Source organism: Phalaenopsis equestris, unplaced genomic scaffold (assembly GCF_001263595.1).
Source record: "Phalaenopsis equestris unplaced genomic scaffold, ASM126359v1 Scaffold000628, whole genome shotgun sequence".
NCBI classification, from domain to species: Eukaryota; Viridiplantae; Streptophyta; class Magnoliopsida; order Asparagales; family Orchidaceae; genus Phalaenopsis; species Phalaenopsis equestris.
In genome coordinates this window covers 25,530-48,203 of record NW_018165068.1, presented here as the reverse complement: position 1 = coordinate 48,203, position 22,674 = coordinate 25,530, and the positions used below count along the sequence as shown (strand labels likewise).

The 22,674-nt window shown below is 34.4% G+C and overlaps 1 protein-coding gene across 1 annotated transcript in view; it reads right to left on the bottom strand.

Annotated features, from left to right (window-relative positions):
- LOC110030004 (GTP-binding protein TypA/BipA homolog) overlaps positions 1–16,833 on the bottom strand; it is a 45,929-nt gene extending 29,096 nt beyond the window's left edge. The window contains 7 exon segments of the mRNA XM_020732535.1: positions 3,295–3,384; positions 4,197–4,349; positions 4,459–4,635; positions 11,016–11,160; positions 11,162–11,205; positions 12,010–12,116; positions 16,592–16,833. Of these exon segments, the coding sequence (XP_020588194.1) occupies positions 3,295–3,384; positions 4,197–4,349; positions 4,459–4,635; positions 11,016–11,160; positions 11,162–11,205; positions 12,010–12,116; positions 16,592–16,808 (933 nt within the window). The 5' untranslated portion in view covers positions 16,809–16,833.
- Positions 16,834–22,674: the final 5,841 nt, after the last annotated feature.

Genomic DNA, 22,674 nt, shown 5'->3' with positions numbered 1-22,674 from the left:
CATTATTAAGATGGTGGCTACATAGCCAAAATGAAGGGTAGTAGGCTTGATGTCATGCAAATCAAACCTCCAATTTGAACGGGAAAGGAGAAATCTAAGCAATAAGAAGAGAAATAACAAAACGAAGCTCATAACCAAAATATAAAAGGAGACTAATGTTGTATTAGCTCAAACGAAAGAGTTGCACATCATTGAGAGTGAGTATGGGATGTTGACTGAGATCATGGCCCAACTATAAAGCTTGCAGGCTCACCTTCCAAAAAAAAGTCTTACACACTCTGCCATCAATATGTTTATACATTTTTTTTTCGATGAACAACAATCACATTTCCTATATTTTCTCTTTTCAAAAACTTATGGAAATTTGAGATGATTTTAGGGGCCTCATGACTCGAACATCTAAGCATATTGAATCTACTAAGATGGGCATTTTCTATAAGATAGACTTAATGATAATAAGTTTGATTCGTCAACAAGTATTGAATGAACCAAATTCAAAGATTATTTCACCTAATGTCTTTTTCCTTAATGAACTTGGAAAGCATAATATCATTAATAGATCTAAAGCTAGCTAGCAAACCATTGTTGCAAGGAGAATCTACAGGAATAGCACTTATAGTAAAACAATCTACCATGACTTGCCCTTTCATTACCTTCCAAAAAGTACCTAAGGTATCAAATTGTAAGAGTAAGTGAGCCCATTTGGTCGAGCAATTGATCAAAATCAGTCCTATTAGATTCTACTTTCTCCCTGAATCACACCCAAACCTTATTGATTCAAAGAAAATGTGAAGAACAAAAAAAGAGATGTAGTAAAGAGAATACCCACTAAAAAATACTCGAGGAAATTAAGTGATAGAGTGAGAACAGAAAAAAATTAATTTATTGCCTCTTCCTAGGATATCCTATTTATAGCCAGGAATCTAGATTCTCAAGCGACACAGTTAAGACTTTAGAATGAGCAATACATATAGAAAAAATATAACAAAAGATACAAGTCTTGTAGTTTTTATACAGATCCTGACTCAAACAATAAGTCAGTTAGCGGAGCAATTATAAGGTGTCTCAACAGTATGGGGGCAAGTAGCCTATAGTCATATGCAGAGCTATAATAGGGTGTTTGTACAATTTAGGGCAAGTAGTTTAGTCATATGCGGCCAACCTGGTCGGTTGTTACATTGAGTCCAGTGCAACTGGAAGTGAAGTTATCCTCTAACCTTTAGGAGATGTTTTTTACTAAACATTTATTTCCACCTTGTTGCTAGTAGATTGACATCTTAAATTTGGTTGTTCGAGTTTTCTTGGATCTCAGCGGCGTGATTACATTGAACTTGATCTAACAAGCTTTTACTGGACCTAACTGTCAAATTTGTTTCCTAGCCACCTTTTTGGGCATGTCCGACCTATGAGGTATGTAGGTCTGGTCATCAGAAATGTTATCAGATAGATCTTTGATATTAGTGAGATTTGTAAGAAACCATATAGTAGCAATTTTTTTTCAAAACAAAAATCAACATTAGACAATGTTTCTCAATAAAAATATAACCAACTTTTGCTCCTATCAACCTCTAACAGATGTGGTAAAAGGCATATTCCCTCTCATTGATTATGCTAAGACAATAATAATTTAAGGGATTCTTCTAAGGTTTTTGTGTATAGATAAATGGCTTAACAGGAATTGCCATTGCAAGAGTTGGCAAACTCAGTAGGTATAATTTAATTTTGTCAAAATCCCCTTGGCATTCTTTATCTCGTTTTAAAGTAGAATTCCTCTTCATCAACTTTTTCAATGGTTACCATCCCTCTCATAAATATGATATAAGCTATTGGAGTAAGAAAGTTGTTCTTGCAATGAACAAAGTTAGCAAAGGCTTCTTAGGGAGAGCATCCTTACACTAGTTTGGATTATGGTAGGATCAATTACGATTCATAAAGGAGCATAACAAATACTATAAACTTTTCATAATATATCCCAAAAGCACACTTAAGGGTGTTCATTTTAAGATTGTATTTTCTAATCCTTTCAAAAGCAATCCACATATCACCAGGATACTCCATACAAACCTTGTTTTTAATAATGATATCAACAAAATAGCATCACACTTTTTGGTAAATCAAATCATCAACAATATTTGATAGCCCTTTGATATGTAGCCCTTACATTTTTCAAGCTCACTAGTGTCTATAAAGATGTATCTGTTTCATCTTTTAAAGCCATTTAAATTTTATTATAGCCTGATGATTTATTCAAGAATGAGAACATGCTATCATCATCATCATTAGTATCATTATAAGTAGCAAAAGAAATTTAAATGACTTATAGTGCATCCTAATAAAACTCGTTTCTCAATTTTATGAAAATGAATTTGAAATAGGAACTCACATTTCAAGAACATGCATCCAGAGAACTAGCCTCAACTACAACTTCATTACTTCAAAACTATAAGATGGAATCCCCTCTTTCTCAGTCTCTTCCCTTCCCTGCAAATCCTCCTTTCATACACTAAAGTTTAATCCATCATCATTGATTGGCTACAGCCCAAACACAAAAGCCATCAAACTTCATATAGCTTCTGCTGATTGAGATATTAAGCACCTCCCGCAATCTTTCTATATGTCCCTGCATCTCACTATCTATAGCCATGCCCTTACCTCATTCTCTCTTTATCCACTGTTTTGGATAAAAATAGAACCACGCTTAACTGATGCGATCACAAGCTTATTCAAGCACTAGTGAACGGAGCTTACAAATACAATGCAGCTCAAGACCTAATGGTTCTGTAGTTAGCTCCAGCTCAACCCTTCTACACCCATAAAAATAACTAATTACAGTAGAGAAATCAGCTTAAAAATACAAAGTAAATGAAGTGCAATATAATCTTCTATTCAAAAAGAAAATTGTAGAACCAAGAGAAACATGATCGTCTAACTATATTGGTTGATGGTAGTGATTATTCCAGCAGTTAACAACAGTGGTGCTATTAATCGTAGAAATGTTGGTAGTGACAGTGGTAGAAGTGCAGGTGGGGAATATAACTGTAGGTGGTGCTGGTGGAGATGTAATAGAAGTTGCAGTAATCACGGCACACAAGCGCTCAAGGTAAGGCTCACTAGTACCCTTGAATAATGACCTCTGTGGCAGCTGCTACATACTCGAAGTTTCAAATTGACAGCCATAATTCATGGTGAGAGCCACGTGTGTATAAAGAAAAATGTTCATCTGGAAAGAAATAACCGAGCTTTTAAGGAGACGTTTTTAAAAGATTAAAAAGCTAATACTCTAGGTAAATTAACCTTGACTTCTATGCCTCGTTCCAACACACCAGCATGCAACCGACCGATAGCTATTTTCCCTTTGTGCTCATCATACTCAATATTCGTTACCTGCATTTCATTTGTAGACATTAGCTTCAACTTCAGCATAAGAAAAAGCAGTGGATAAATAAGAGGAGAGACAACTTCATTTAATCAACTATGCTGATGATGCCAGTAAAACAATCTCTGAAAAACAGCTTCATGTTATCAACTTCATTTTCTATAAAACTCCCGTAGTTCGCAAAAGGGTAATATTCTAAAACTCTGCATATAAAGACAATTTTTTTCCCTTTTTTAATAAGGGCAGTAGTACAGACGCTATACTTGAAACCCTGACAGTATTACAGAATTATCTGGATTTTTCAGCTATGAAACGTGGTATTAGGTCATGCCAGACTTTCACAGCATTGATACTATCAAGCGTTGGCCTACCTATAATAAAACAATGACAGACAGGTGGACGTAGTTTAATGAAAGATTGATTTAAAATGTCTCAAATCCAACGCTCATCTCACCAAATGGATAGCTTCAATTGTCTTGTGATTTCAAGTTGGGTTCAACCTATTTTCCACAACAAATAGGAAGTTTAGAAGCATCGTATAATGCGACTTATGAAAAAATAAAAATAAGAAGCTGAACAGGGTACACCGTAATAGTTAATAAAAAGAACAATTAGGAAGTTAAAGAAAATTTTTGTGATGTGGCTTATGAAAAAATAAAAATAAACAGCTGAATAATGCATATTATAATAGTTAACAAAAAGAGCATAAGAAAATATGGAAGGTAAATAAAAGCATGAAAATTTAGGATACCAAATAAATAGAAGGATGAAGTTTATTGAAATTGAATACATGGAAGAGAAACAAAAAAGCATTACTCACAAGCATCTGCAGTGCTCCATCCTTATTAATGGTAGGCGCTGGTATACATCTAAGAATAGCCTCAAAAAGTGGTCCAAGATCATCAGCTAAATTGTCCGGAGATAGTCCAGCCTTACCATTTATGCCGCTTGCATAAATCACTTGAAAGTCACACTGCAAACATCATTGATAAAATTTGAGAATAAAGATCAAATTCAGTTTCTTTATTACCATTTTCTGACAAAGAAAATATACATGAAGAGGGAAGAATCATTCACAAAACCTGTTCGTCTGTTGCATTTAATTCAATAAAAAGCTCAAATGTTGAGTTGATAACAAAGTCCGGACGTGCTGAAGGCCTATCAATTTTATTAAGCACCACCACAACTGAATGTCCATATTCCAAAGCTTTCTTCAAAACAAACCGTGTTTGTGGCATTGGCCCCTCTACAGAATCTACCTACACGGTACAATTCATAAATTAGCTTACAAGAACATCGTTTCAAAAAACCAGTTAAAGAAATGTAAATGAAATGGACCACCAAAACAACATTCCAAAGAGCCCAAATCTAAACTACAAGGAATCATTTTAACTAATGCTGTCTATGCCAACAGAAAAGCACATAGCTACTAAGTTTAAATATATAAAGAATACTATTGTAGCAATTTTGGGTATTGCGCTTAGCAATTTTGGGTGCTGCGCCTAACAAAACAAAAATAAGTGATTCTATTGTTAACAAAAGCAAGTTGCAACACAAGAATCATTTCAAATTCAACATTTCACAGTCTAATCATTCAATTAACACTAAAAAATAACCTGGCGCCATCCACCTCGTGCTCCATTGAGTCGACACCGACACCGTGCCCGCTAAATAATTTGAAGACTTATGCTAGGTGCAAGACTAAAGGAGCAATACAATCGCGATTCAAGCTAACTAGGAAGCCAACGAATGGATCACAAATTCACAGTGTATAGGTTCCATCAAGCAGTGTGGCCCCATGACCAAACTCACGATACAATCGCGATTCGAGCTAGCTGGAAAGCCAACACGGGTCGCGCCATAAAGGAGTTTCGTCGCCTTTGTGACCGAACATCGCAATACAGTCCATGTTCGAGTAAGTAGGAAAGCCAACGACAGGATCTAATCGTACAGTAGTTCCACCATAGTGGTCGATAACTGTCTTAGGAGTAATGGCAGTCAAGAAAGTGGATGCTTCGGAGAAGAAATTAAAGAAAGAAGTGAGCCAAATCAGATATGGAATAGTGAAGCGTTTCTTATCCATTGATCAGTCGTTTTTGTCCATGAAGAGGGGATTCATGCTTTTGGAAGCAATGATGAAAAAAAACACGAAGTTTCACACAAACTCATCGCCGCCTGCTATGGAATCGAACCAAGGAATCGGGAGCGAAGTGGCATTTTGAAGAAATAGCGCTACATCTAGATTCCTGAAATGAGTGACGGCATGCAGAACAAGACAACTTACAATTTGAGGCTGGAGTAGATCGGTTTGAAGGATTTCGATCTAGAACAGAGAATCATGGTAGATGGGACCCCGATTGAGGGCTGCATCCAACTGTGCCTGTGCTTTTTGCTGCAGTAGCTTTCCAGGTGAAAGGCAATTTAGGAGCCTATGGGGAAGGGCGACATGACTATGGGGCGAGCCAAACTTATAGAAAGAAGGAAATCAATATAGGTCGAGGAAGGGAATACAACCCCTGTTTTATGGGTGGAACGAAATTCAGTCAAGGAAATTGAGAAGGAAACTCATGCAAGAGAAAGTTAAAGATGCCAATCATTGAAGGAGAGGATGCCTATGAATGAGTTTATTGCATTGAGAGATAATTTGTTATTAATAAGCTAATTGAGGAAAAGAATTTGATGGTGGCGGCTCTGTGTATGGAAAAAAAGGCTCTAGCATGGTATCATGGAGAGAACAACATCAGCCAATCAGAACATGGGAAGAATTCAAAGTATGATTATTAGAGAGTTTAGACCCACACAAAAAGGGAATTTACAAGAGCAGTTTCTTGCATTGGTCTAGGAAGGGTCCATTATGAATTATAGGGAGCAATTTGAGATGTTATTTGGTCGTTTGAGAGGAATATCAAATTTAGTGTTGAAAGAAAACTTTATGAAGGGGTTGAAGCCAGAGATTCGAGCAGCACTTCGTCTGTTGAGATGCGAGGATTGAGGAAACTATGAAATTAGCACAGTTCGTTAAAGATAACAAAACAATGGAATGGACTAATAAGAGCAATACAGGTGAAGTGTCATACCAAAATGCTACAACCATGATGATACCAAAAACTCAAATAGGGGGGTTCTAGAGGGAGCTATACGGGATAAGAATAATGGGCCACGACAGAGGGCGACATTTAAATGTCTTAAGAGATAAAGGTTCAAGAGAAACCAGCAAAGGGATTATATTTTTCGTGTGATGAGAAGTTTGCCCCAGTATACCATTGCAAGGATCGGATCTTATAGGTTCTCACAGTGTTACGAGAAGAAGGCGGGGGATGAAGAAATAGAACTTGTGGTGGAGGAGGAGGAACACCCTCACTTCAATATGGCAAAAGTCCTATTGTACTTGTTGGTCGATCTACACTATGAAACTTTGGGGACAGATCCGAGAGCAAGACATTGTGGTGTTAGTAGATAGTGTGGTCTCTTGTAACTTCATCTCTACTCAAGTAGTCGAGCAATTGTAGCTTGAGATGATTGACACAGGAAGTTTTGGAGTCATGATGGGTAGAGGACAGATGGAGAAGAGCAGCAGAGTATGTAAATGAGATTTTAACCCTGCAAGTTATTCAGGTGATGGAGAATTTTCTTCCCTTGGATTTAGGGAGCACTGATGTGATATTGAGTATGAAATAGTTGTGGTTATTACGAGAGACTGAGATGAAATAGAAACTCCTAACAATGAAGTTTCAGGAGATAGATAGGTTGGTGGTGCTTCACAGTGGCCCTAGTTTGTGCAATACCTTAGTGACACTCAAGGACATGGTTAGGGCAATACAAGAAGAAGGGTTGGGGTTCTTGATCAAGTTGCGTAGCATTGAAGAAACACGTGATACAAAGTTGACAGAGATTCTAGCACCGATCCAAAAGTCCTAATAATAATTTGCACAAATTTTATCAGTTGCTATGTGGATTGTCGACTCAAAGAGAATAAGAGCATGCAATAAATAACCTTGCGATCGGGGGTTTCTCCCATCAGTGAACGCCCATACTATTATCCCAATGCATGGAAAAACGAAATCAAGACATTGATCAGATATATGTTGGAGGTTGGGATCATACATCTTAGTGTGAGCTCCTTCTCTAGCAGAGTCTTGTTAGTGAAGGATAAATATGGGAGTTGACATTTCTATGTTGATTATGGAGCAGTGAATAAAGAAACAGTACCAGACAAATTTCCCATCCTAATGATCAATGAGCTACTGAACGAATTATGTGGGGATGTGATATTCTCCAAGATTGACTTAAATTCAAAAGACTATCAGAATTGGATGCGGCCAACTAATGTGCGCAATACTATATTTCGAACTCATGGGGTCACTATGAATTTCTAGTTATGTCATTCGGACTCACCAACGCACCTGCTACATTTCAATCAATGATGAACAAGTTGTTTTAGCTTGTCCTCCGGAAGTTTGTGTAGATATTTTTTTACATCCTATAGCGTACACCCATTCTTTAGAAGACCGCATCAATCATTTGAAAGTGTTAACAATACTCGGGGAGAACCAGCTTTACGCTAACGTAAAGAAGTGTTTGTTTGCCCAAGCGAATGTGGAGTATTTAGGACATATGGTGTCGGTTATAAAGGTATCGAATGTGGTGTCTATGTTGAATTGGGAACTACCTAACATCTTAAAGGGGTTGAGAGAATTTTTGGAACTTATAGAATACTACTGAAAATTTGTGAAGGGTTGCAATTGGATTGTGTGGTTGTTGGCAGAGCAATTGAATAAGGATAAATTACAATGGTGGGGAGCGGCAACCCGGGCTTTTGAGAAGTTAAGGTCATAACGAGTGTACAAATACTAGTGTTACCTGATTTCAACCAACCATTAATCGTAAAAATAGAAGCTTTGGGCTATGGATCAAGCGCAATCCTCAGGCAGTGTCATTGACGCATCGCTTAATTCAATTAAGTGTTGACGGTGATAGCCAGACTCATATCAGTTAATGAGTGGAAGATTACAGTAATTGTGCTTGTCATTCAGAAATGGAAAATTTATTTGGGGATGACGCTTTACAGTATGCATGGATCAGCGCAACCTTAATTTTTTGTTAGAACATATGGTGACTAAGGAACATGAGAGGTGGCTATCTAAGCTACTTGGATATGACTTTGAGATTCATAATTGCCCGAGATTAGAGAATAAGGTCATTGATGCCTTATCACGACAGACAGAGGAACCTCAATTATTGACATTCTCAATTTCTTTGGTTTTAGAATGGGAGATCCTGAGGCAAGAAAATGAGACATAAGATGAATTGAGCTAGATCCGATTGGCTTTAGCAAACGGCGAGAGAATCTATCCTGATTATTCACAAAAAGACCAACGTTTACTTTACCAGGGATTTTATGTATTACCTCGAAATTCAAGATAAAAATCAAAATTATTACAGGAGTTTCATTGCAGCACAATCAAGGGGCGCTCCGACTTGCTCAAAAGAGCATCGGAGGATAGCAACATAATTGTATTGGGTAGGAATGAGAGGATGTGGAGGACATGATCTCAAGTTGTGTGCCAACAGCACAAGTGCATGGTGTTAACGGCTTGTGGGTTGCTACTGCCTCTAGCGTTACCAGAGAAAGTATAGGAGGAGATGACGATAGATTTCATTGAAGGCTTACGTCAGTCAGAATAACTTGCAGTCAACTTGCTGGTGGTGGACTGGTTGTGCAAATACGCTCACTTTGCACCTCCACATCATCCCTGCACTGTTGTTTCTATCACAGCTAATTTTATACGAGAGGTTTTTTGTTTGCATGGGATTCAAAAATGGATAGTGTCAGATCGAGAGAAAGTTTTCTTGAGTCATTTCTAGAGAGAGTTCCTCAGAATACAAGAAAGTGTATTGAATAAAAGTACAACAAACTACCCACAGACTAATTTACAGTCCAAAGTTAATCGGGACATGGAGACCTATTTATATTCTTTTGCATCTGATACACCCAAACAGTGGGATAAATGGCTATCCTACGTAGAGTACTAGTACAACATATCATATCATACAACTTCTCAAACCACTCCTTTTAAAATACTGCATGGATGTGATCCTTCTCATTTGGTACATTATGGACATAATACTAAGTCGGTGTCTCTAGTGAATCAAAAATTTAAAAAGTGGGACAAGATGTTGACGAAATTGAAGAGATATTTATTTAAAAAACAAAAACTTATGAAGAAACAAGCTGATAGACATCAAATGGATGTGTGGTTTATGATAGAGATAGGATGTATCTAAAACTTCAACCTATCAACATAAGACAATGGCCAGCAGCAGAAATGAGAAACTCTTCCCACGCTATTTTAGTCCTTGTGAGATCATTGTGTGCAATGAAGCGGTGGACTATCATGTAAAATTGTCGTCTTTATCGAAACTCGATCCAGTGTTCCACGTATCACAGTTGAGACGTGTTATTGGTGATAATGTGTCTCTCTTCTTCATTTACCTCTACTGTGATAAAAGATATGAAAGTTCTCTTGTAGTCACACTTAAGTTAAAAGGGGTGCGTCAAAAATCAAAAGGTGGGAAATAAGTGCTAATGAAATGGAAAGAATTGTTAAATTATGATGCCACGTGGAAGTATTACGAATTGATCCAGCAGCAGTTTTCTCTCTTCCACCTTAAGGACGATATCTTTTTGCGAAGGGAGTAATGTTAAATCGGAGCCTACGACACCGTCCATGTTCTACGCTATTTTGGTCCTTATGAGATTATTGGGAGCATTGGGGTTTTGGGTTATCGTTTAAAATTGCCCTCTTCGTCGAAACTTCATCCAATGTTTCACGTATCACAATTGATACGTATTATTGGTGATAATGTGTCATCTTCTTCAATTCCCTCAACTTTGACGAACGATATGAAAGTTCACTTGGAGCCATTTGAGTTAAAAAGGGTGCATCAAGAATCTACAGGTGGGAAAGAAGTGTTGATTAAATGTAAAGAATTGTCAGATTATGACACCACGTGGGAACAATACGACTTGGTACAACAACAACTTCCTCTCTTGCACCTTCAGAACAAGATATCTTATTGGGAGGAGAGAAATATTAGACCGATGCTTACAACGTCATCCGCCTCATGCTCTACTGAGTCGATACCAAACCCGCCAAATAATTTGAAAACTTAAGTTAGATGCAAGACTACAAGGGTCATTTAGTTATTTGTTAGTTATTATTGGGTACAAATAGTGCTTAATATGTTTAAGGTTAGGTTATGTGGGTGATTGTTGTCTTTAATCTACAGTTAGTGTTTGGAAGAGATTGTCTACCCTTGTGCTAATTTTTGTGGATGTTGTCTCTTTTTATCATAATCGCCACCCCTATCATCCTCATCAAGGGTGGCTTCTTTCACTATCATTTCTGCTAGAAGATAAAATAAAAGGCAAAAGACTAATGGAGCAAATATAAATCTTTCACTGTCACTCATGCAGCAGGTGTTCTAACAAAACAACGACAGTAGAAAATTAATGAGCAAGTAAAAATAACATAAGGCACATAAATATTCAACAAAATGAATTATTAGAATAAGCCATTGTCTGCAAGCATAAATATCCATTCATTTTACACAAGAAAAAATATCGTCTAGTCAATACCACAAGAAGAACTCCTTCAACCATGTTGAGAACACGCTCAACCTCCCCACCAAAATCAGAATGACCCGGAGTATCAATGATATTTATCTTCGTGCTCTTGTAGGTTATTGAGGTGTTCTTGCTGAGAATTGTAATTCCTCTTTCCTGAGTCCATTATCCTCTCCTGCACAAACTGGTTGTCCCGAAAGACCTGAAAAAAAACAATCAATGATATATACTTTGATTACTTGTTTGTTAGGGTGGGTTTGCTGATTGATTAAGCCTCTTTCTATCTTATATGATGAAATTTCTAAGGATATACACTATTGGTCAAGTTTCTAACAATGAAAAAATGCTTCCAGTTAATTGACCATCAGGTTCAAGGACAATACTTTTTCCATGCACAAAACTTAAAATAAAAGTCAATGAAAACTGAAGAGAGAAGTAACAAGTATAATAAAATTACAAATGTTCTCAAGCACCAGAACAAGCAAACGAAAAAAAGCCAAAATAAACCTAGAGAAAAATTTCAAGCAGTTGAGAGGAAATCCACTAAGAATCGCCGAGGTTAAAAGATGTAATATGCTGTAACACAGGAATAGCTCAAATGGAGTACATCGTAGCATATATTTCCTTTTTGTTCCATCCTTTTAGCATTAAAAAAACAAATTAAGAATATTAAACAATAGCTTCAGTTTATAAACCATAAATGTATAAAATGTTCCTTGGTTGCAAGCCACATGACAAAAAAAAGAGCAATCATAATTATAACAGAAGTATTAACAATACTACAAACGTATGAAACTATGCCAATATAAGCTTATCAAAAGTTTATTAGTTCAAACAGGATCTTCGTGTTGACCCAATCATGTTGATGTAACTTAGTCAAAAAAAAGGCTTGAGAGTGTAAATTTAGTCAAATTGCATGAGATTACAAGACATGAGAAGGGTTTAAGTTCATGGAAGCTTCATGATTCAAAACTACATAGCTACATAAAAGATTTTTTTAACATACCTTTGCTTGCTTCAGCATGGCATCAACTAAAGTTGTCTTTCCATGATCGACATGAGCAACAATAGCTATGTTCCTCACATCCCTTCGTGTTGTCAACTTCTTTCCTGCTGCATTTATAGATTAAATTATCAAAACAAAAAAAGAACACCGTTCATTGCTAGATTTTTGTAGTTATTTAAAGGTTTCTTTGGTATAAGATCCAGTTTTGTGAAACTTTTTTCTGCATTCATGCTGGTTTGCAAATGTAGAAAAGCAATTTCATGTCTTAAGAAAATCAGTAAACAACTCAACTAAGGCTGTCACTTAAAATGTAAATTCCATGTATTAAAAAAACCAGCAACTCAAGCTATTATTTAAGACAGCAATCAACACATTCATATTATGTTTAACTCACTTCTGTATTTCCAAACGGCAATTCAAAAACTGAAGCATTTAACAAACAATATAAACACTACGCACTCCTCCAATTTGGAATATCGTGTCTAAATTACCATATGTGCTATTTATAGTAAATTTCTGCACTATTTATTGTTATGACATTTCCTTATTATGGAAAATGTTTTCCATTATTGTATTTTCTATTATTAAACTAATTCAATAAAAATGTAATCCTTTAAATCATCTCCCTTCTAACATGGTATTAGAGCATTCTCAATGCCTTGTCACATTGTCCTCAGCACATCTTCCTAGCATTCAATGACAAAAATCACAAACAATCAAAATGAGTTTGTTATATTATAATGCTCAAACTCCACCACGATTAAAAAAGATAAAAAAAAAGACCAAAAAAATTTCTGTGCAATCTCCATGACCACTGGCATTGTGAGCTCCCAGTGTGTTGCCACATACCATGGCCTGCAAGCATTAGATTTGTTCATTGCTACTACTTATTTATGTTCTCTAATGACAACAACACCGATGAATTTTGCCCTAACATGATCGATCTACTCATTGAAGCTATCTATCAAAACTCGCCATTAATCTATGTTGCTTGGATACAGACACGGACATGACACTGATGAGAAACAGACACAGTACACGTTCAATTATTAGAAAGGTAGAATAAGGGCACGCGTTAGATACATTATTATATAAATTATTAATATATATATATATATATAGCTCGCTAGGGTTTCGCAGTTATGGCGAACTCTGGTTTCTGATCCACTGCTCGTGCTCGATCTCCTTTTGTGTTCGTTTGTTTCGCGCATCATCATCCTCGCAGCTCTGCATCTTCTGCGGGAGTGCGTCCGTGCGGGCGTCGTGCGCGTCTCTGCGGGATCGCTGAAGTGTCCGCGAGTCTTCTGCGGCGTCCTTTGCGTCCTTTGTTTCCGCAACGTCCTCTATTATCCGTGGCGTCCTCTGTGCGAATCTTCCGCGCAGTCTTCTGCATTTCCTCTTTTCTGCGCCGCATTTCCCCAGACCTCTTCTGTCCGACTTGCAGCTCTTCTCCCTTGCTGTGACTTGCTGCGATGGAGCTTCCTCCTTCGATTGAGCCCAGTAAAACCTCTTTTGTTCACATTGTGGGTAATCCTCAGGGGGAGACGGCGGGTGGCTTCCCCCCCATGTATTAAGAGAAGTTATAAGGAGAATCGTGATAGTACAGATGACTGTCCCTTTATTAAGAATGCAAGCAGAAAGAGTAGAAAGACAGTACTATTTTTCTCTGAGTCAAAAATTTCAACCCTGACTGACAAATTCAAATTTGCTCTCATTGGGAAATTTCAGTGGGGACACCCAGCTATGGAAATCTTTAGGAAAAGTTTTGATGACCTCAAATTAGCAGGAAAGTGGAAAGTGATGCTCATGGATGGGAGAAATGTTTTGATTCAGTTAACCATGCCTGAAGACTGCACTCTTATTTTCTCCAAAAAATATTTTAACATTGTTGGTAAACCAATGAAGTTACTCAAGTGGTCTCCTGATTTTGACCCCAATCATAAACCTCCTACTGTACCGATATGGTTTAGTCTACCTGGTCTCAAGCTGCACTTTTTTCATCATCAGGTTCTCTACTTTATTGGTGTCATACTTAGGGACCCTATGAAGCTAGATTTACCCACTTTCAACCTTACCAAACCTTCTGTGGCCAGAATACTTATGGAAAGAGATATTACTTTGTTTGATGTTACTGAAGTCTGGTTGGGCACAACGCATAATGGATATTGGCAACAAATCGTCATGGAGCATAGACCTTATTATTTTCATTATAAGATGTTTGGCATACCCTTGATAAATGTCATAAAATTCACCCTAATTTGAAATCCAAGGATCAAGTGAATAAGGATGGTTTTAAGAATATATATGTACCACCTGGAGAGAAATCTACCACAGGACAAATTTTTGTGTCTGATTCTATTGCACCTGTCGTTACTGTTACTGTGAGTGATATGAACCCCATAGAAAATAATATTGATTGACTATTACCTACAAATGATAGTGTTCAGACTGATAATCAGAAGAGTCTCGTAACTCCACACTCCACTTCTTCAGGAAGTAACTTCTTCAGGAAGTACCTGGTGTAGAGGCAACACATACTTCACATATACTATAACCTATTGTGGGTACTACGGTTGGTATTCCTTCTACTTCAGTTTTACCACCTCATCAGATTAATACTTCGGATGAGGAATGACAAGTCTATTCCAGGAGGAAGAAGAAGAAGAGGCCGATTCCAACTCGAGAATATATTGGATGATACATTGGTTACTACTGGCAATGACAATCATCTTACATACTTATTAGCTTGCTCCTTCCCTAGAACTAGAGGCAGAGGTAAGACCAAATTGGGTCGCTCTCTAGCCACCTGATACTATGTATTTCGGCACAGTTAGGCTTTTTATTTTAGTATCTAATGCATATTTTGTTTTTTCTAATATATATAAATATATATAGTTAATAAACAAAATATTAAGAATAATACAAAAAAGAAAATAAAAAATTTAATAATATTAACTTTCAAAAGCTAAGTTGTCTATAAACAATTATTTAGTTTATGACATACAAAAAATAAGCATATATTATCTTGTATTACCTTATGATTTATGTCCTCTTAGTCAACTATTCATTAAGAGAAACAAAAAAATCACAAGCTTCTCTGACAACGAATTCTCATTTCTTTCCAAATCTAACATTTAAATTTTTATTTTTACATTTATGCAACCCAAATCTTTCATGTCACATCTAATATGCTACTATTTTAGTTTCAAAAAGTGAAATACACCTTTCCATATGTATGTAAGGTGGTATATATGTATAAATTGAAATTCAGGTGTCAGATAAGTAAATAAATAAAAAATTGGGTGGTAAGTACGTAAATCTTCCTTAAATTGTACATTAAAATATTTGTTTTTAATTTAATCTTAACATATTTTTAAAAAAAATTTAATTCATTAATTTATGACGACCAAATGGGTGTCCTCTTTTTCTTAATATTACTTAAATCATACACTTCTATGCAGTATTTGACATGTGTTGGGAGACGTTTCCATCAACATATCCTCCCAACGGAGTTTCCCCAACTTCATTGCTAAATGATACAAAAAGATTTAAAGTGAGATAATCTCATCTATCAGATTAATTTCATAGTTTCTTATTTATGTTGTGTGAGTGTGTATTTATTATGGGAGTGGCACTGAATTTTTCTTCATTGATATCATGGAACTATAATTTCTTTTTGTTGTTAGTGGATTGGATCATCTCTCACCTTTCTCGTGGATGTTGGCTAGATTGAAGTAGAATAACAAAAAATTTGGCATCTTCTTTGCGCTCTCTCTCTCTCTCTCTCTCTTCATGATTTTCAATCCTGGAGATGCTTCCACATTGTCTTTTGTAGCCTTTTTAAAACAAGCGGCAAGGTGAATTTTTCCAAAAAGCAATTTTACAACATTGCAAAGCTCTATAGCATTTCTCCGGGGAAGAAAAGACCAGTATTAGTCCTCTTTGGTTTCTCATTTTCTTCTTAAAAAGTATAGTTTTTATATACATATTACACTATCCATGCTATTTCTATACCCAATAACTAGTCTTATGCATGCTCCTTCATACCCTCAACTCTCAATCTATAAAATGGCATTTCCATAAAACCACAACTAAATTCATCAAAAGGGATTCAGACAGCCTCCAAAAACTGCTAAAGCCCGCGCTGCTTGTGACTTAGAGATGCCAAAAAATAAAAAAATAAAAGTATATCATTCTTTAACTTCCAAATTATATTATCACGACGCATCTTGGGTCACGAAAGTATTGTGCAAAAAGGCATATTTAGTCATGCAACCAACTGAACAACAAATCAAAATTTCAAAAAAAATGTTCAGATCCTTCCATGAATTTAGCAGATGTTAACCTTCATAACAAATTTAACTTCTTTTTGCCCACCATCATTCTCATCTATGCACCTCATCCAAGCATCTCCTGTCCCAGGATAAAATCTCAAAGCAAGGACAAGAAAATTTGTGGGACTTTTAAAAGAATTTACATTTGCTGCAGCATTCTGTATTCATTTAAAACTGGACACGGAAGATATTAACAACATCAAGTAGTAAAACTAGGAAAAGATAAAAGGAGACTAGTAGAAAATCACCAGAAACAGGCTCTGTGGTAGGAGAGATAGAACACCTAACAGCTCTTCGATTTACAGAACCTGCGGGAAATCTCAGGACTACTCGAGATGGACGAAAGCTGCTGCCGGATATAGGTTTGGAGATAGAGAAAGATGATGATGACGATGTTCTTCTTTGGTTGGCGCGAACCGGCGCCAAAACCCTACTAAAACCATGGAGGCCAGTAGCCACAGCCATTGCTCTCGCACTCTGAAGTGGAAGAAGTGGAAGGCCGGCAGTGAATGTAAGGCTAGTGGTGGATATTTATAGAATGAACATTTTTTTTTTACATTTTAATTAATTTATTGTGATGATGAACAAATTAATTAAAGTTCACCATACTGTTTGGAATAAGGTGAAAATCATATTCCCTATATTCCTTATATTTAAGGCCATTGTAGGTGTGAACATAAGAGGTTACATGTTCAACTAATTGTTTAAAAACTAACATGTATATATATATATATATATATATATAAACATAGCTTTTTAAAAGGGAGAGTTAAATACACACCCTATAATTCTTATGTATTTACATATTTAATACCTAAACTCTAATATTCGCTTATATGACACCCAAATATTTAACATTGCAACAAAACCCAAGTAGGATTAATTTTCTTAAAGTAAAATATATTTTTTATGCATATATTTTGATGACACTAAAGTTTCATATAAGTAAGTAATGAAGGTTTTGTTTTAAATTTTTAAATACATGAAAATTTTATTGTATATATAATTTTTTTTTAATCATATGGTGTCCATTTTTCAGAGTATTGAAGGTTTTGTTTTAAATTTGTAAATACATTAAAATTTTATTGTATATATAAATTTTTTTTAATCATATGGTGTCCATTTTTCAGAGTATTTTAAACATATTTTAGTGTATTAATTTTCTTAGTAAATTTTGATGCTCCAAATTTCGAAATTCATGAATGCATCCGTTACTTTAAATTTTTATATTATTATAAACATTATTAAGAAGTTTCTAAGAGTTTATTTTCTTTTGTTGGATGAGAGGATGAAATGGGCTAGAAGAGAGAAAGAGAGTGAGAAGAAATAAAAAATAGGGTTCGGGGGCCTTAGTGTCATTTTTGTTAGACAAATTAGTTAAAAATTTACTCAGATCATGATAAGCTACAAGTATATTAACTTTATTTTTTATTATTCTACTTTATATATGTTTGATGGGATAAAATGATAATAAGCATGTGTTCATTTTCAATAGAATATTTTATGGGAGGAGATAAAATAAGAGGTCTTGGATGATAGAACTAAAAAATAATAAACCTTCCCAATAATAGACACTAACACACCTTTCACATGAATTTAGATTTTTCTACTTAGGAAAAAAAGAAAAGTAGCTCCATAAAAAATAACTAAATCCTAGGAAAAGAGATAGAAAAGACAAGTTTTATAGAAATATTGATAACATTAATGACATCTCTACAAAAAGTTGAAGTGGAAGATCCCTCATACGATGGCACTCATGGCGTTATTGGCTCTTAGTTTGGTTAGTCCAAATTTATGATTTTTTAAACTTTTCGTAAAATGGATAGTTACTAAAGAGTAACTAAAAAAAATTGTATAGACAAGCTAAGATTTTTTAGAATAATATCTTGACTAAAGAAGAAATGTTAGGTAGGGCTACTCCTACTTGGGTTGAAATAAAAGAGATGTTACGAGCCAAATACTAACTTAGGCATCACGATAAGAAATTGTATTGATGTTTATTTACTGTAATCAATAAAGCCTTCTTATAACTAAATGTTTGAAAACTTTTAAAGTTTTAATAGCTAGGAATGACTAAATTGATAATGATTGATAAATAACCAATAAATTAGTCACTAGACTTAGTGTGGATATTAGGAAATAAGTTTTGCTACTTGATCCTCAAAACCTAGAAGAAGTTTTCTATTATTTTTATTGGTAAAAACCAATATAAAAGTTTTTTTTTCTTTCAAATTTAGAAAGACAAACCCTCTCCACTTCATCATTTAGGCCTGTTGTTAAGCCTACTCCACTTACTATCGCATCCAAGTTTCTTAAAAGCTCTAATTTATGGGAGTTCTAATATATAATAAAGTTATAATTTACCTTAAATTTCATAAAATAAGTTACATATGCCAAATCAATGTGAAGCATAGATTTTTTTTAAGGAATTTGAAAATCTATAAATGATGACATATCATAAGAAGTTTATAATGAAAGACCACTTTATGATGATAATCTAGAGTTAAAAACTTAAATAAATGTAATGAGATGTTTTACTTTTATTAAAAAATGAAATAAGTGACTTGAGAAGAAAGATTTTTTTAAGTATATATGTTTTTTTGTAATGAGAAAAGATATAGGTTGGTTATAAATGAAGTATAATTAATGTTGTCTCAAATGACATTATTATCAGAGTAAATCTCAAGACTAAACTAAATTATCAATATTTTCTTGTTATTTGGTTCAACCATATATCTCTACTCAACATACATAGGTGTCTTGTTCCTATAACAATTTGTAGTTATAAAGAAAAGATCTAATTTGACGCCATCCTTATTAAAATTGCTCACATTTTGTTAGGTAAACCCTAATCATACGACTTACATGTGATAATATATAGTAGAAAAAATGTATATTTTTAAACATAATAATATGTTCATTAAACTCCTAACAAAAAAATTTATGAAAAAGCACTCACTATAACACCTCATAAAGTCAACTATGATTTTGCAACCTAAACCTACTAAAAAAGTGCAATTTTAATTTAATAGTCATAGAAAACCTTTCTATTAGGGATAACTTTGATATTTTTTTTTTCAATTTCAACATCACTTTCTAATTTAGTTCATAAACTCCAAAAATGGATACCATTAGAATTAGAATCATATATGAGCTTTCTAACATATCCTCCCAACACTTACTACTTGTGAAAGAAGTAATATATGATTTTAATGAGATTCACATACATTTTTTGATCTTACCTCCCCTTTATGAGTTTAAAGATGACGCACCAGATGAACTACTTAAGGTCCATCCAACATATCATTAATTTATCCCTAAGTTCACAACTTCTTAACATTTCTCTATTATATGAGGAATCTAACTGAACAAATTAAACCAACAATATAAATGAGGACATACTTAAGGAAGGATTTATCTTGGTAATTCATATTTCTCTTGCACTTCCATAATTATTAACCACCCTAAGATAGATGCCATATTAAGAATGTATATTACTAGTAGAGTCATTAATTAAATTATGGTCAAGCATAGATTTTTGTTCCTCTACTAGATAATATGTTGGATTTTATCTTGAAAGTTAACTTCTTTTCTAAAATTGATCTAATAAACATTACCACCAAGTTAAATTTTGATCAAGATATATAAACAATTATTTTAAAACCTTTGATGGATTATTTGAGTTGTTGGCGATGCCTTTATTAAGATTTGAAATGCAATGACTACATTTCAGAGGCTAACGAAACTATCTTGAAACTCTTTATAAGAAATCTTTTCCCTTGTTTGCTAATATAACTTCTTAATTTTTAGGCCATGTGAAATAGACCATATAAAGCACCTTAAATAAGTATTTTAAATGCTTAGGAAGAACAACTATACAATAACTTAATGAAGTGTTTCCTTTTTATAAATATAAGTAGTTTACTTAGAATTCATATTTTATTCATTGAATCTAAACTAGAATCTTTCAAATTTCCAAAAAGTTAAATTGACCCTCACTTAAGGGTTTCACTAAAGTATAAGTTTCCATGGCCTAGCTACTTTTATAAGAGATTTATTGAAGACCTTATACAATTGTTGCCTCATGTTGAGTGAGAAAAACTCATACAAACTTGCATAAATATTTTTACATGTCTATGTATGTATATATATATACATATATATACATATATATATATATATATATATTATGTCTATGTATGTATATATATATATATATATATAACATCATAAATTGCATGCATTATATAAATTTTTGGTGCAAGAAAGACTCTAAAAATGAAAAATAAGAAACTGATGCATTTCATTTAGAGGATTGTAGCACCTATCTTTGCGTCTAAGCATCGTCTTGAGTATCCCAAATGAAATTTTTTAATTAAAGCTCAAAGTCTTGATGTCATCCATTCAATTTCTAAGCGTCGGACACAACACCTCATCATCATATGGACTCGCACCACAACGCCATTGCAGACATGAAAAGGGAGCAAAAGGCAAAGAGCATAAAACCTTAATGTTGAGTATTTAGAGCCTTAATGTCATCATCCAGCACCTCAGCATCATTCTCGAAAGTGTTGCAACACCATCAATGATAAGATAAATGATTAGAAGATATAGAGCACGGAGACTAAGTACTATATTTTTTATTATCATAGCACCAGACCGAGAGCCACGGTGCCATAATCACAATTTAATAGCATGACAACCTCGATAAGAATAGTTATTAAAGTTCAAATTTGAAGTCCTCGGGGGGAAGGGAGACTAACTTGCATGAACACTTAGATATGAGGTCATAATGATTGTAAGTGGGGGTCAAAGTTTGTAGAGTATGTGTAGTGTTAGTGTTGAGTGTTAGAAAGTTAGAGAAGAAAACTAAGAAACACTTCGAAAGGAGATTTTCAACCGAGCAAAGGAATTTGTGTGAAGTGTAGTGCATATGATCTTCTTTTCCCTTCTTTCTCCTTTTTTTTAAGTTATAAGAATTTGTATGTTGTTTGTGTAAATGGCTAATAACTAAGTTTTTATTATCTTAGATTTGTATTTTAATTAATGTTTAATGTTATTTCACACGATGTTTTAATTAGCACGATTTAAATTTATATTAACCTTTCTACTTGATATAAAACAAGTTGGTCATTTGGTTATAAAATATATCATAACCTAGATGTACTTAAGAAAGTTAGAAGAAAGGTTAGGTTAACTCATATTCCCATAATATAATAGGAATATTTCTACTTAAGGAGTGTAATGTTTTAAGGTTTGTGGAATCCTTGGGGTTTCTGCATGATTTAGGACCCTAAATCTTAATAGAAACCCCTTATGCTTCTTAGCAACTTAGAAAAGTCTAAGGAGTGCTTTACCCTCATTTATTAATAGCATTATGGAATTTTTGGATTACGTAGAGCCTAAGAAAAAATAATAATTCAAAGAAATCGTTTGTGAATATTTTAAAACTTAAACTCAAAGGTTTTTTTATTTGCATTAATTACTTTAACTCAAATGATTAAGGGTTAGCATTGGATAATACTTTAAGCTTGTAAAGTTAATATTTTACCTAATTAAGGAGTTAACATAATTTATTGTGAGATGGATGACTTGAATCTAATCTATATACTAGTTGATCAACACATACATTTATGTGGACATGTTTGTGTGTGTGTTTGCATCTCAGATCAAGTTTTTAGTGGTGTTGTTGGAGAATTATTTTAATGTCATAATTTATGTCAATATTAATTGTTAGATTTAAAAGTTTCAATTCTTATTTTTATGTTATTTTATTAATATTTGTGATTGTCTATTATGTTTTCTCATGTTGCATTATTAATCCTATGAGCTATGGTGAATATCAACAATTTTCATTTCTATAATTTTTTTCTTATTCTATAGCAAGTGTCACACTAGTATTTCAATAGTGTTGTAACTTATAAATTCACACCATAACTCTTGACTTCAAATTATTATGATTTTGCTTTTTTATGATCAAATGGGAGCTCTTCTTAGCTGTCAACCTCCCAAAAGACCAATGTGTTGGATCCATGTGGAATTAGCCTTTTATCATATACATGAGAGGGAAATTAGCCTCTTATCTTATACATGAGAGGGAACTTTTCCTCCTTTTTCTAGCCTCATTGGTGGTTATGAAAGAGATCCAAAAATTGTTCAAGAGAGTTCACTTTTTCAGCAGAGAAGAGAGTTCTTCCGCCAAAAAGAGAGCTAATTTCCTTGGAGAGGAAAACCACTTTCCTTTCCTTTCTTCTTCCATATTATTGTTCTTCTTCTTCTCTCCACTACGTCTTGAAGAGCCTTTCTTCTTCCATATTCTTGTTCTTCTTCT